This window comes from Bos mutus, chromosome 4 (genome assembly GCF_027580195.1).
Source record: "Bos mutus isolate GX-2022 chromosome 4, NWIPB_WYAK_1.1, whole genome shotgun sequence".
NCBI classification, from domain to species: domain Eukaryota; kingdom Metazoa; phylum Chordata; class Mammalia; order Artiodactyla; family Bovidae; genus Bos; species Bos mutus.
Genome location: NC_091620.1, coordinates 788,409 through 802,889, shown reverse-complemented (window position 1 = coordinate 802,889; position 14,481 = coordinate 788,409). Strand labels below are relative to the sequence as shown.

The 14,481-nt window shown below is 45.5% G+C and overlaps 1 protein-coding gene across 2 annotated transcripts in view; it reads right to left on the bottom strand.

Annotated features, from left to right (window-relative positions):
* Positions 1 to 14,481, bottom strand: part of NUB1 (negative regulator of ubiquitin like proteins 1) — a 35,541-nt gene that overhangs the window by 11,879 nt on the left and 9,181 nt on the right. For both annotated transcript variants that reach the window (XM_070368914.1, XM_070368915.1), the window contains exons 3-9: positions 12,910 to 13,077; positions 11,164 to 11,222; positions 10,109 to 10,179; positions 7,150 to 7,332; positions 6,866 to 6,957; positions 5,546 to 5,652; positions 384 to 570 (exon numbers count right to left, since the gene is read on the bottom strand). In XM_070368914.1, the coding sequence (XP_070225015.1) occupies positions 384 to 570; positions 5,546 to 5,652; positions 6,866 to 6,957; positions 7,150 to 7,332; positions 10,109 to 10,179; positions 11,164 to 11,222; positions 12,910 to 13,077 (867 nt within the window). The remainder of the gene's footprint in view (positions 1 to 383; positions 571 to 5,545; positions 5,653 to 6,865; positions 6,958 to 7,149; positions 7,333 to 10,108; positions 10,180 to 11,163; positions 11,223 to 12,909; positions 13,078 to 14,481) is intronic.

Genomic DNA, 14,481 nt, shown 5'->3' with positions numbered 1-14,481 from the left:
CTCGATCAGGGTGATCCATGGGGTTGTGTGCCTAGAAAACTGTCACTTCTGGGCTAAATGCTGCACACATCAAAGGCATAGGCTAACTTTTAAAATGTTTATCAATCCCCTTAAAATATAGCTTAAGGGGACTTCCCTGGACTCCTACTGGTTAGGACACTGTGCTGCCAATGCAAGGGGCATGGGATGGATCCCTGGTTGGGGAATTAAGATCCCATATGCCCCCGTGGCATGGCCAAATGATACAAAAATAAAATAAAAGAGCTCGCTGCAAAGTACTATCACTGAACCTCCTTTGGCAGCAGTCTAAACACTTCAGCAGGAATAAACTCAGGTTCTAGAAAAGGGCTCAGCAATACCTACAACGGGCGACAGCAACGTACTTTTATGTGCAGCAGCCTCTGGTGATTTTCCCCGTAACACTTTCTGAAGCACTCCTGGGCCAGCTTCAGCTTCTTCTCGGCGTCGTCCAGGCACTCCAGCTGGCCCAGGCGGAAGTAGCACCACACTATGTCCAGCTGGAGCACCGCATAGTTGTCCACTGTGTCCAGCAGCTCTGTGCAGCACTCGCTGCCAAGAGACAGGACGTGGCGTCACTGGTGAGTAGCTTGACAAAGCCTTTTTTGTGAATTACTGGAATTTTTTTCCTCTGGTTGTTGGTGTATTTCCAAAGACTAAGACAGAGATCCCAATGTTTTTGAAGGGAACCCTACGTATAATCTGAATTCTTCCAATGAGGAAAGAAAGCAGTGAGGGTTCAGAAACAGAAGCTCAACATCATCTGCCTCGGGAAGGGGAGAGGACAGACGGACACACACACCCTTGCTATGTGGGGAAAGAGGCCTGGCGGGAAGCGGAAATTGGGGCCACTGGGTCGGTACTCCTCAGCAAACATGGGGAGACCATGCTTTAAAGCAGTGGTTTCCAACTCTGACTGCAAATTAGAATTACCAGGATGTGAGGAGGTTTTGTTTCCTTTTCCGTTTGTTTTTGTCTTAAAAAAAAAAAACAACAAACGGATGCTGGGACCCCACCAGAGCAATTGTAACAGAAGCTCTGGAGGTGGGGCCTGGATGCTGTGTTTCTAAAATCCTCCTCCTGTTGTTGTTTGGTTGCTCAGTTGTGTCCACTCTGTGTGAGCCCCTGGACTGTAGCCCACCAGGCTCCCCTGTCCATGCGATTTCCCAGGCAAGAATGCTGGAGTGGGTTGCCATTCCCTTTCTCCAGGGGATCTTCCCGAGCCACAGACTGAACTTGCACCTCCTGTCTCCTGCGTTGGCAAGTGGGTTCTTTACCACTGAGCCACCAGGGAAGCCCAAATCCCCCTAAGTGACTCTAATACACAGCCAAAGTGAGAATCAAGGCTTTAAAAAGGACACCAAAAAAAAAATTCTCCCTTTATGTGAATGCCTCAACTGATGAAGATTGGCAAAGACATTCATGTCCGGTGACATTAAGGTGGGAGGAAAGCAATCCAGAAAAACGCCAGGCTCTGAATGCCTAGCTGATCTTGGGGCCCATTGCTGAACCAGATACAAGCAGCAGGCAGGCGAGGCGACGGAGGGCTCACACAGATGGACTTTGAGACCACCTGACTTCCGGCTGTGATTACGTTAGAAATTCATAGTGCAATCTAGATCTCAAGCTTGAACCCCCTTCGGCAGGAAAGTAAAACATGGAACCATGCACGACACATCCACAAACGAGATCTCATCTGTTTCTGCTGGTCTCCTACTAAAAATCAGACTGTTTCACATCTTGCCCATCAAAATCTGCTTGGGAAAAATAAAAAAACAAAAGCGCTCTGTCATTTACACTTTAAAAAAAAAGCATTAGTCTCCTAAGCGGAATGCTTACATGCCAGGGTACACACTGGAGAATCCATTAGGGCATAAGAATAACTGCTCAGGGCAGGATTTTCCTATTTACTTGTGGTTGCTTTGCTGGATCATTTCATCTTTGTGAATGTTCTGTAACATACACACCATCTTTTACACACACGCGCACACACACAGCTGTTTGACCAGGTGAGGGGCACCTTCTCCAAGTCTCTGCTTCGCCTGAGAACTTGACATTGAGGGGAGAGGAAGAAGTTCATGGGCCCTGAGTGGTGTAACTTTCCACTCCAGGTGAGACTGACTGATCTACCTGTAGACACCTTGCATTTCTGGGAGAGCCTACCCCGCCGTCCTCAGGAAAGCAGCTGGCATTCAGCACGGCTCTCCAAGTCCCACCTGTGTGAAGAGGCTCACTCGTGTAACACACCGAGAGCAAGGACAGAAAGTGCCTCCCTCCTTTCAGTTAAAAATAAAATCGCCAATACAAGTCTACCCAGGACAGAGTGTGTATGCAGCCAAAACCAAAACCAAAACACAGGCACAGGACTCATGTGAAGAAGGTCACTTCATTCTTTCAGTTGTAAAAAAGATAACGCATTTTATTCACATGGCAGCCTTATGATAAGAGATGCTATCACCTTATATAATAATTTTGGAATTGTTAGGACTACATTTGAACTTGATCATGTCACTCAGAAATGTAATGCCTTGATATAAAATTAGGTCTTAGAGTATGTTTTATTGATTTTGCTCTAGTAGCCTTAAGTCGATAGCCAATAAATTTTCATGTTAAAAACATTAAAGTCAATGTATAACATTGATTTAAATAAAATATACTGAGCCTCACTTTAGAAAAATTAAATCACATTTGGGCTTAAGTCAGTTATTTAATAGAAATCTACTATATTTCCCTTAAAAGTTTCACATTTTTACATGAGATATTAATTTCAAGAAAGGTGAGCTAAAGCTTGAAAGTGACAATGTTAGTCGCTCAGTCACGTCTGTCTCTTTGTGACCCCACGGACCGCAGGCCACCAGGCTCCTCTGTCCATGGGATTCCCCAGGCTAGAATGCTCCCCAGGCAAGAATACTGGAGTGGGTAGCCACGCCCTTCTCCAGGGGATCTTCCTGACCCAGGGATTGGACCTGGGTCTTCCGAATTGCAGGTGGATTCTTTACCATATGAGCCACCAGGGTAGCTTAGTATCTGCTTTTTTTAAAAAAAGGAAAGTTGGCTAAAAAGTCATTTATAGTTTTGTTACTGGCAGCAAGGAACTGGATTGTGTGCAGTTTTTTTTTTGTATTTCTTGTGCTTGGGTTCAGTGTGTGTGTGTTAGTCGCTCAGTCATGTCTGACCTTTGCGATCCCATGGACTATAGCCCACTAGGCTCATCTCTCCATGGAATTCTCCAGGCAAAAATACTGGAGTGGGTTGCCATTTCCTTCTCCAGGGGATCTTCCCGACCCAGGGATTGAACCCAGGTCTCCTGCATTACAGGCAGATGCTCTACTGTCTGAGCTAGTAAGTACAGTGAATCGTTGCTCAGGATGCAGTTAAAACGTCATCTAAGGTGGTGGTGTGATGCCTTGTTAGGTGGGACCAGAGCAGTCTGGAGGGTGAAACAAGTCCTCCTTCTGCTGCCACGCCCCACTGAATTCTCTATGGGGGGATGGCAGAGCCCTGGGGTGCCCTCTGCACTCACCATGCTGTCCCTCAGGCAGCTCCCTCCTCCCTGAGCTCCAGCTCGTGCACTCGGGGGAGACCGGGAGGCCCTTAGTAGGTTTCTCCTTCCCACGCTGAGGGCTAGGAATGCCAGGCAGTGAGCTGAAACCATCCACAGGCTCCCCCGAGTTTGTTTCCCCACCTCAGGGACCACCGTCCTGCATCGCCAGAAAACCACTGTTTGTATACAGTTTGCCCCGTGTCTCAGTTGAGGCAGGGGAGAGGAAACCCAGTCCCTGTCACTCCACCCTGGCCAAGAGCAGAACTCCCCTTTCTAGTTGAAAATGGGAGAGAAGCTGCTCTCAGGCCCGCTACGCACCACACCCCGAGATGTGCAACAGAGAGCTGGGAGAGAACTCGAGCTACTTAGAGAAGGCAGGAAGACGTCACGGGGGAAAGCAGACAGGACGTCTCTTCCGTCTCCACGCTGCCTTGGTTAAGAGTGGATCCCTTTGACGAAGAGAGGGAACTCGCACAGGAAGTATGCTAGTAAGCTGGCCTGAATAAACAGATTCCCCAGAAAAACATTTTCTACTTAAAAGGGCACCGATAATTATTATTGGGTTATTATATCTACTTCTCACTGAACATGTGAATGTACTGTGAACTGAAAAGAGAGTTGTTATTGTTTTTCAAGGGTTCCCTGAGACCTGAAAATGATTTCAAGGGTTTTTCCAGGGTTAAAAACAAAACAGAAAGGCCCATACAGACACATTAAGATTGACCGTGTCTTGATAACTGCTGAAGATGAATGCAAAGTCTATGGGACTCTTTATATTAGTCGCTATTATTATGTATGTTTGAGATTTTCCATAACAAAAAGTTAGAAACAACTGTGGAAGGAAATAAAAAACGTTTCTGAATTTAATGACTAACTTACAGCCTGCACTGCCTGGAGGCAGGAGAAGAAAACAGCAGAGGCACCAAGGCCCCGTTCTGGTTACTTCCCTGCCTCCCAAATATTTTAGAAAATAAATCCCCCTTTCTGCCTATGTTTAAGCTGGTTCACTTAAAACGCAAGGTGCTACTTGTACAGCTGGCAAACTAAAAATACCATTTATCTTGTTGAAGTATACTGTATATATTGGGAATTTCTCAAAATGGAAAAGAAAATACCACTAAAGCCATTACCTTTTGACCACTGCACACATCAAGTCTATCTCTCAAATGTTTCATCTTCCTGGATCATAGCGTCTCAGTATCATTTCCCATTAAGAGGCACCAGAGAAAGTGCTGGGGCAGGAAACAGCCAGGGTGAGTCTGGACCAGCTTTGGACAAGAGAGAGTACAAAGGCCAGCGCATCAGGGCAAAGGGCTGCAGGACCACCTGCCCACTGAAGATGGCCACCACAAGCACTGAGCCATGAGCTCATATTGACACTTAAAAAAAAAAAGGCAAGGAAGCCTCACCAGTGATGTCATCTTTAGAAGATGCTAGGGAAGCCACTCATTTATTCTGAAAACAAGAAAATAAGGAGAAAGAACCAAGCATTTTGTTCTGTCTTTCTGTACAAACTGTACCTCAGGAGAACCAAGCGACTGATGAGGGAAAGTCTTTTTCAAATGAATTCCAGCAATAAACACGAAGGAATAACGAGCTATCATTATTCTGAGCCCCTATGAAACAATGGATTTAGAGAATGATCACCAACGTGTACACCAAAACCATCAGGCGAAAAGCTGATGGGGACTGCAGAGTCAGTTGTAGTTCAGGTGGGCAACGCATCATAAGAAACAGACATGAAATCCTACGTGCTTGTTGTAAAAAAAAAATTAGCGCAATAAGTTTATAAAACTCTTTAGCGATCAATTAGAAATACAATGGGGAGAAAGAGTTCACCGGTCAGTCTACATCATAACTATCCTTTGACATGAACCATCTCGGGGGAAGCCTGAAGTCTGGGGCGCACAGGGTTGGGGAAGGTGCTGTGTGTGACTGCCGCCCTCCTCCAAACTGGACTCCACCAAGGACAAAAGTGCCTACCAGAAATATTTGTCAGCGTCCAACAGACATGGCAAGGCTATTCCATATTCTTTTCTTTTCAGGAAAGCTCTGCCCTTCTCATGATATCCCATAGCTAACATAAGGGCCTAGGGAAAAATAAGGATTTAAAAAAACATCACTTTAAATTATAAGAAAACAAATTATATTAAAAGCATATTAAGTCTAAAGAAATAAAAGAACGTGAAAACAAACAAACCAACCCAAGATCACAACGAAATCTAAAAGTCAAAATTAAGGAAAACAGAATTAAAGCTTCATCTCATTTAAACACTGAAACAAGAACTCCATTTAGTGAGTCTGTCCCTTTGAGGGACACTTAATGTGCCCGTCCCTTTGTTTGCATCAGTTTATTTTAGTATCTGCTGACCTGGGTCTATTTCTAGTATCCATAAGACTAAACGTATTTTAAAGAAGCCAGTGACGACTGTACCCTTTTTAGAAACATTCATTCATTCATTTCACTTTCTATTCCTAATTGGGTTTTTCTCTGAAGAATCTGTCAACTGTAGCATTTCTGAAACAATTTTTGTAAGACGATCCAAATTTCCTTAAAATTCATTAATATTTTTAGATTTGAATTCTTATATAAATATTGTTAATGTTTTCCACAAAGATCTAAATATTATTAATATGAGAATACAATACTTACAGTGGGAAAATAATTACCATAAAAAAATCAACTGAGAGTTACAAAGTTCTCTTATTAAAATTTAACTTTAAACAATGTAACCCATACAGTGAAACCTACTCAAAAATGTCCTTTAAAGACCAAAAAATTAAAATCAACATGACCCACAGCCACTAAAGCTTTTCATGTAAGAAGCTACTGGATTCCAGCTCAGAGACTGATCTCGCGGGCCAAGCTGCAGAGGTGGCTAGAAAGACCCCCTTGGAAACGCTCCAAGGTAAAGCCGCGTCCCCTTACTCCAATTAGAGAGCGGGGCTGCAGGGCCAGAGGGAAGAGGCGGAAGAACCACCTGTCAGGCTTTTCCCAACTACGCAGCCCCCGCTGCCATTCTGATCCACCCCCTAGGGCATGTGGCCTCGAGGAAGATGGACTGCACCAGGACAAGCACTGCCACAGGAAGCCACTGCTCCAGGACAGGGAGGTCCTGCCATTCCGCACTGAACTCACCGGGTGGGCCAGCAGGATCGTAGGTGACATTCTCTTGTTTATCAACTGGAGACAGAAAGCTGTTCCTAGTCCTTTATGTAACATTCCAAGACAAAATAGGTAGAATCCACTTCTGTTCTGACAGCAAATCAAAGAGCAAGCCACACGTTTCTTACAGAACTTACCTTTCTTTCTGATGGAGGGATTCTGATTGATCTGCCTGTCTGGTTAGCTATGTCTAAGTATGGTGTGGCTTCTGGATCCACCACCATCTCAGCTGCAAAAAGCCAAGAGGGACTCCATTAGTTCAAGGTTAAAAAGCAGTGATGGGGGCATAAAAAATGTGAGACTGTTGGGAAAGAAAGGCCAATGAGAACTGTGATACCCCCAACTCTCCACCCCCGAGCCCAGCCCATTCTCGCCGCCCCCCTTCGAGGACTTGAGCAGAAAAGTCTGAAGCTCTGTGCACCTCTCTCCGCAAGGATCTCCAGTCCTCTTTTAGTCCTCTGAATTCTTTTTTCTTCTAGCTTGGCTTCATTTCGCTTTTCTTCTTCAACCTGGACGTTTTTTCTCACGTCTTCTTCAGACTGTTTTAGTTCCAGAACCATAGCTTTCACATTGTGGGTCACTCCCTGCTCCTTAAGCGTTTCCCCTGTCACAATCAGAAACGCATGTTATAAAGAGTCAGGAAGTGCCCTGGGTAACAGGGCATCTTCTCTGTCACATGGAATTCTCCAGCCTGCATTAGCCCTTGCAAACCACCATGCCACGACTGCTAAGAGTGTGTTTAAATCTGGTTGTTTAATTGCATTAACTGTTAAGCACGGGTTAAAATCAGTCAGTGAAATGAGCTGACTATATTAATCCTTTTCAATATTCTTTATTCTCATCCTAAAATCAAGTCAAAGCAATCACTGTCTGAGAATCTACTCTAGAGAGAGCACTCTGCTGGGCAACACAAGAGGAAAATGAGGAAGTCCCGCAGGTGAATTCTCCTACCTCCAGCTAGAGGCATAATCCAGTTCTCAGCCATGGGCCAGGAGCCAGAGTGCAGGAGCACACTGGGAGAGGGGATTTACTGAAGTGGTAAAAACAAATACCTTGGGTTCCATCCCTTCTTAACCCTGTGGCCCTGAATAAACCACTTATTGTCCATGTTCTCAGACACAAGATAGGAGTAAAGACAGAGGTGGAAAGTCAATGAAACAGAATGAAGGAGAATACTAACAAAATCAAAAGCTGGCTCTATGAAAAAAGTTAATCAAACATACAAACCTAATAAAAACAAAGTCAAAATGCAAATAAAATGAAAAAGTGTAAATACAGATCAGAAACATTATAAAATAACAAAGTTATATTATGAACTACAAACATAAATTTGAACATTTCTGGAAAACTCTAATTGAACATACCTTCATAGACATACATATACACATGCATACAAACATACATATATGTATTTAGAAACTCAACAACCATTCTAACATTTATGCTGAAAAATAAAGATCCATCAGCAGCCAAGCTACCTTGATAAAGAAGAGCCATGAGTGGTACTCATCCTACTAGATTTTAAAACTAAAGCCACAATAATTAAAAACACACCAACAACTCTATGGTTCTGGCTCAGGAACAAAGCTACAGGTAAATGAAAAGAGCAGAAAGTACAGAAACACGGCCCTAATAAGGGGACACCAGAAACGAGCGTGTCTACTGAGGACACGTTTAGAGGGGCACCCCACTCCAGTATTCCTGCCTGGAAAATCCCGTGGACGGTAGAACCTGGTAGGCTACGTCCATGGGGTCGCAGAGAGTCAGACACGACTGAGCAACTTCACTTTCACTATCGGGAGAAAACTAAAGCTGGAATCCAGCTTTTACATATAGAGAGGGACTCTGAATAGATAAAGACTTCATATAAGAAACTGTAGAAGACTATCCATGTGGTCCTGCGGTTGGAGAAAGAACTCCTTAAAACGCCAACAACAAGGCGAAAAACTGCTGGATTTGCTAACGTCAGAATCGAAGATTTCTGCACAACGAAGGATGCCACACACAGAGCCAACACAGAGGCGAGACGCCACGAAATGCCCCCTAAAGCAGGCCACAGGCACGGCCGGCAGGAGTGCTGGAAAGAAAGACCGGGGCTGGGCTGGGGAGGCCGCATTCCAACCAGGCTGGGATGTGGACCTCTCTCTGGAGGCCACGGGAACCTACTGGAAACCAAACAGACACAGCACCTGCCTGAACTGCTCCAGAAGCTAACTGGGCTCCCCAGTCCATTCACGTCCCCTTCATATCCACTGCCCTACTGCAGCCAAAGTGACCTCTGAAACACAAATATAATTGTGGGTCACTCCCCAGCATCAATGGCTTTCCCCGTACCTAGAGAGAAACGCAAATATGAATGAGATTCGAACCCAGGCTTTCTCAGCTGTACTATGGCATTGTGAGCTGGATAAGTCTTTTAATACTTATTTTCATTTATTTATTAGCTGTGCCGGGTCTTAGCTGTGGCATATAAACTCTCAGCTGTGGCATGTGGGGTCTAGTTCCCTGATCAGGGACTGAACTCAGGGCCCCGCATGGGAAGCGCAGTCCCAGCCACTGGACCACTAGGGAAGCCCTGTGTAAGAGCTCTTCTGCCCTTGATGCTCAGCACCATCCCTAGTCTCCTCCCACTAACTGTTGGGAGCACAGCCTCCTCTGGCCCCCTGCTACCAAGTCATGACAACCAAAAATGTCTCTATGCGTGTGTGCTAAGTTGCTCAGTCCTGTCTGACTCTTTGTGACTCTATGGACTGTAGCCCACCAGGTTCCTCTGTCCATGGAATTCTCCAGGCAAGAGTACTGGAGTGGGCTGCCATTTCCTTCTCCATGGATCTTCCTGACCCAGGGATCAAACCTGCGTCTCTGACATCTCCTGCACTGGCACTGGCGGGCAGATTCTTTACCACTAGCACCAGCTGTCTCCAGACATTGCCAATGTCCCCTGTGTGGCAAAATCACCCTGGGTTAAGGACCGCCACTACTGGCTTTACCACGTGGCCTCTGCCTGCTCTCCATCCTTAAGAAGCACTAGTTTCTCCTCACCGTCCACACTCAGATTCGCCAGACCTCTCCAATCCCTCACACGACAGAGCTCTGCCTGAGGCTCTCTGCGGGAGTGCTCCCCGCCGCAGCCCCTGCCGTGCTCACTCAGACGGAGAGAAGGGCCATCTCCCTTGCAGCACACCCTGACTCCCGTCCTGCAGCATCCCATCAGACCTCCACTGAGCATCAAACTCTAAAATAACTGGCTTTACATTATACATGTGAGAAAGCCACCCCAAAGTTTTGAATAGAGGAAGAGTGAAGAGGAAAAAGATACAAAGTCAGTATTTCTCTAGTAATTTGACTTTAAAAATTCTGCATACTGTGCTGTAACATACCTAGCTGAAGTTGTTTCTTATTTATGACAATTTTGATGTAATTTTCTTGAAATCCAAAGGTTTCCGCTATTCTGTAAAATAAACCAGAGAACTATAGATAACCCAGTTTGTTATGTATTATCCACTAAACAGATTTTTACCGTGACAGCTATTTTAGACATTCTTCTCAGAAACACCCTGTATTACAAATTTCTGATGCACAAACATTACTTCAGATAGAGCGAGCTTACTAGATGGCTATTTGAAACTGTGTCAGAGACCATATCCTTTTGTAAACTATCTGTTTTACTGCTTGGTTCCTCGTGAAGCACAGACCATGGGTGCTGTGTATCCGTTTGAACAGGAGGGCCCTAGCTGCAGGAGAGAATACCCATCCCCGACACCTCCTGTGGTCTCCCTGCAGGAGCCCCTAATGGGGCAGTTGTTCATACAATCTTCCACTCACTATGTGCTGAGTGGACGAGGTTTCCTGAACCCAGCTCTAACAGCCCTGATACAGACCAAAGAAGAAAATGTGGAAAATCAGCTGGGGAAACACAGACTACCTAGCCCTGGAGGCAATCAAAACACTTACCACTGAGAAATGTTCAAGGATATCAAACAACTGACCAGGTCTCAAAAGTCAGATTTTCACTGGAATGTGACAGGCCAGTATTTTTTTTCTTTTTACAGATGGGCCAACAGCCTGAAACTGGCCAAACTACTTCACTGAACATCACAGCAAGCCACTGGTGCATTAAGGCATAAAATTCAAAACTAATGATCTGGCCAGTATCAGGCTGCCTCCTATCTCTATCACTTACTGATTCAAACATGGACCAAGCACACACATCCAGGGTTCCCACCTGCTCTCAAGTCACACGTGAGTAAAGGAGACTGGTCCAAGTCCTGGCTTTGCCCTAAAATGCCAGTGAGCCTGAACAAGCCCTTCAGCCTCAAAGCCTCAGTTTCCCCTCCACTGTGCGACGAGGCTCACATCTGCCTCACGGGAAGGACCAAACGAGCAGGTGTAAGGGAGCTGAGCGCCCCTGGGCCACAGGCACACGGATACTTACTTAGACCTCAGTTCTCTGCCAGTGATGTGCAGGTGGGTCTCCAACAAGTTTTTCCTATCCTGTATAAAAATAAAGACAAAACGCACTTGACCTTGACACTTTTGGGAACTGTTACCCTGCCTATAAAACCAGACAAGTTGATATCAGACGATGTAAAAACACGCAGGTCTCTCTGGGTAAGGACTAAAAGAACACGTGCCTGGCAGGAAGCTACTGAACAAAACCTGCCCGTGACCCAGCAGTCCTCGCGGGGGCAGCAGTGTGGCCCACAGGCCGGGCTTCCGCCTCTGGGGGCAGGTCTGCTGGGAGAGGGGCAGGTCCTGTTCTGCTCCAGGGCGCTGCCTCTGCTCCACGAGGACCCACCCACAACCTCGGCGCCAGGACCACCTCGGCGCGCACCCACCGCAGCCACCGAGAAGGGAGCGGCAGGACAGCTTTTGGCACCTCTCCTTCCCCGACGGCTGGGCTTCAGAAGGAAACATGGACTCACTGGGGCCACCAAGGACGAGACCGTGCAAATCACCTGCTCGGATCCCACACTCACCAATCAGCTTTCTGATCGGTGGTCTGCTGTCCTGGGCACTTGGTACTGGCAGCTGCTGCTAGGTCACTTCAGTCGTGTCCGACTCTGTGTGACCCCACAGAGAGGAGTCTGTATATACACACTGCCTTTTAAACTCATGAACTGGCATTCTGAGGTAGATACATATATAAGGTCCTTTTTCTCATCAAGTTCTTTATTCTTCCTAGAAATTTTTAACAGCTTTATAGGGATGTAACTTGCATATCTTAAAGTTTCCTGTTTAAAGTATAAGAGTCGATGGTTTCTGGTGTGTTTACAGAGAGCATTTTCGCTACCTCCTCACCAAACATGCCCTATCCTCCTACTCCCTCCCGCTTCCCACCCCAGACAACCATAAACTATGTTCTTTCTCTATGGATTTGCCTATTCTAGATATTTCATATAAATGGAACTACACAGTATGTGGTCTTTTGTGTCTGGCTTCTTTCTAAACGTTTCTGAGTGTCGCAGCATATCAGTACTTTGCTCCTTTCATGGCTGAGTAACTCACTTTATGGGGGCACCCCATTTGTCCACCAGCAGGCATTAGGGCTGTTTCCACCGTAGGCCACTGTGAACAGAGTTTTTGTACAGTTTTCACTTCTCTTGAAGTAAAACAGCTGAGTCACAGGGTAATCCTGATACACACTTATTTTCATTTCTTCTGAGAATAATGAACCCTTCTCAGTCCTACGGGGCAGCCCCCTCTGGGTGCCCTGCCTCCATGACACTTCTGGACTTCAACTCCTGAGGACGTGCCCGGGACACAAGGTGGCTCCATGCACGGCAGCCCCGCCTGGGCACTCAGCTGACCGTGCTCTGGCTCCACCAGCAAAGAAAAAGAAAGATGAATTCCTGTGTGATGTGTCCTACTGCCTACAGTTTCAGAAAACCTGAAGTAATCTTTTATTCCCCATTTTTGCTAAACGATTGTTCAAACTCTAGAAAAGGCAAGACTGTGATGCATAGCTCTGTGATGCCTGGAGCCCAGACTACCTTGTAGATGCTCCAGTTTTAAGAATCCATAAAATTAACTTTTAGGTTTATTAATGTTCAATATGTAAAGCAACTTAAAAGAATTTTATCTTTGGATTGTAACTTCAAAAAGAACTCATTATTTCTTTAATCACATCACTAAGGTAACTGAGCATGAATAACTTTGTAAATCTGGGGAACCTACTCACTTTTTTTAACCGTGCAGGTAGAAAGACTTCGATTGTGGCAATCCCCGTCGTTTTGTAGTGCTCGTTTCCTGTGCCACGCTCGACTGCTTTGCAACGTATTTCTTCCATTATCTCTTCTACTTCATTTTCACAACATTCTAGCTTGTCAGAGTACTTCTTAGCAAGGTCCTATGAAGAAAAATTGAAGGAAAAAAAAAACCCCACAGATCAATGCAGTACTAACTCAAAGAACAGCGAAACACACAGCGGTGCACACAAGAACCTAAGGCGAGCCCACCGACGAGCAGCGTTCGGCCCTGTTACAGTGAGATCCAGACAGTGGCTTGACATCTTGAGAGGCACAGAGTTTAGAGGATCCAGGAAAAAATTAAAACGAAGGGTAGGAAAACAGGCTCCCTAGAGAAAGTGAAAATAGTTGGGATTACGCTGGGGGAAAAGAAAGGCAGGTGGCAACTCATGTGACTGCAGTACACATCAGTACGAGAGTGCCTTAAGGAGCACTGAGCCGTTCACCACCGCGGAGTGCGGGCAAACATCTTACCGTTCACCAGCGCAGAGTGCGGGCAAACGTCAGTACGAGAGTACCTTAAGGAGCACTGAACCATTCACCACTGCACAGTGCGGGCAAAAAACAAAAACAGAACAGCTTCTATCTTTTCTAATTTGTGAGAACAACTCAGCTTAGATGATGGTCTAAGTATGTATTTCTAATAAGGGAGATGTTCTTGATATATAAAAGTTACAAAGCAGATCAGAATATCTTTTTTAAAAATTCATATAAACCTATTTATAATACACACTTTAAATAAACAATCACATAGGAAATGACCGGAAGAAAACACCAATATTGGTGATATGTATAATGTATTTTTGAAAACACTATCATTTTTGTGGTTAATTATATACATACAGCTTTTTTCAAGAGTATACATTATTTTTAATCTCTGGAAAACACAGAAGCCTTTTCAATAAAAATACTTCAAAAAAACTTTCTATAATTCTCTAGAAAACATAAACATAATTACCTTGTGAAGGTTTTTTTTTTACCCCTTCTGACACCAATCAATTCTGACACCAACTGGATATCCTACAATTCAACTCTGTCACGAATGATGGAGTTACTGAATCAGAGGCAGACGCCACAGGCTAAGGGCTCAATCCCACAGGCCTGCCCTCGTTTCAGGCAGCAGGTAAGCAGGTCCCCAGGTTGCCCACACTTCTGTCTGACTGGGCTCACAGCTGAGGGCTCCTACAAGCCCCGCCCCTTGTGACAATTTGCTAGAACAAACACCACAGAACTCAGGAAAATGCTCCCCTTATTTTTATAATTCATTATAAAGAGAAGGAATGGACACCCAGATGGAGGTGCACGCATGGCAGAGCCCGGAAGGGTCCCGACAGGACCAGAGGACTCTGCTGCCTGTGCTGTGCTCCTCTCTGGCCAACGGACGCATCTGCCCATCTGGAAGCCCACGATCTGTCACTTCAGGGTTTTCAGAGGCTCCATTATACGGACATGACTGACTGAATCACTGACCGCTGCTGACCAGTGGGATCTCCTGTGCCCTCTGG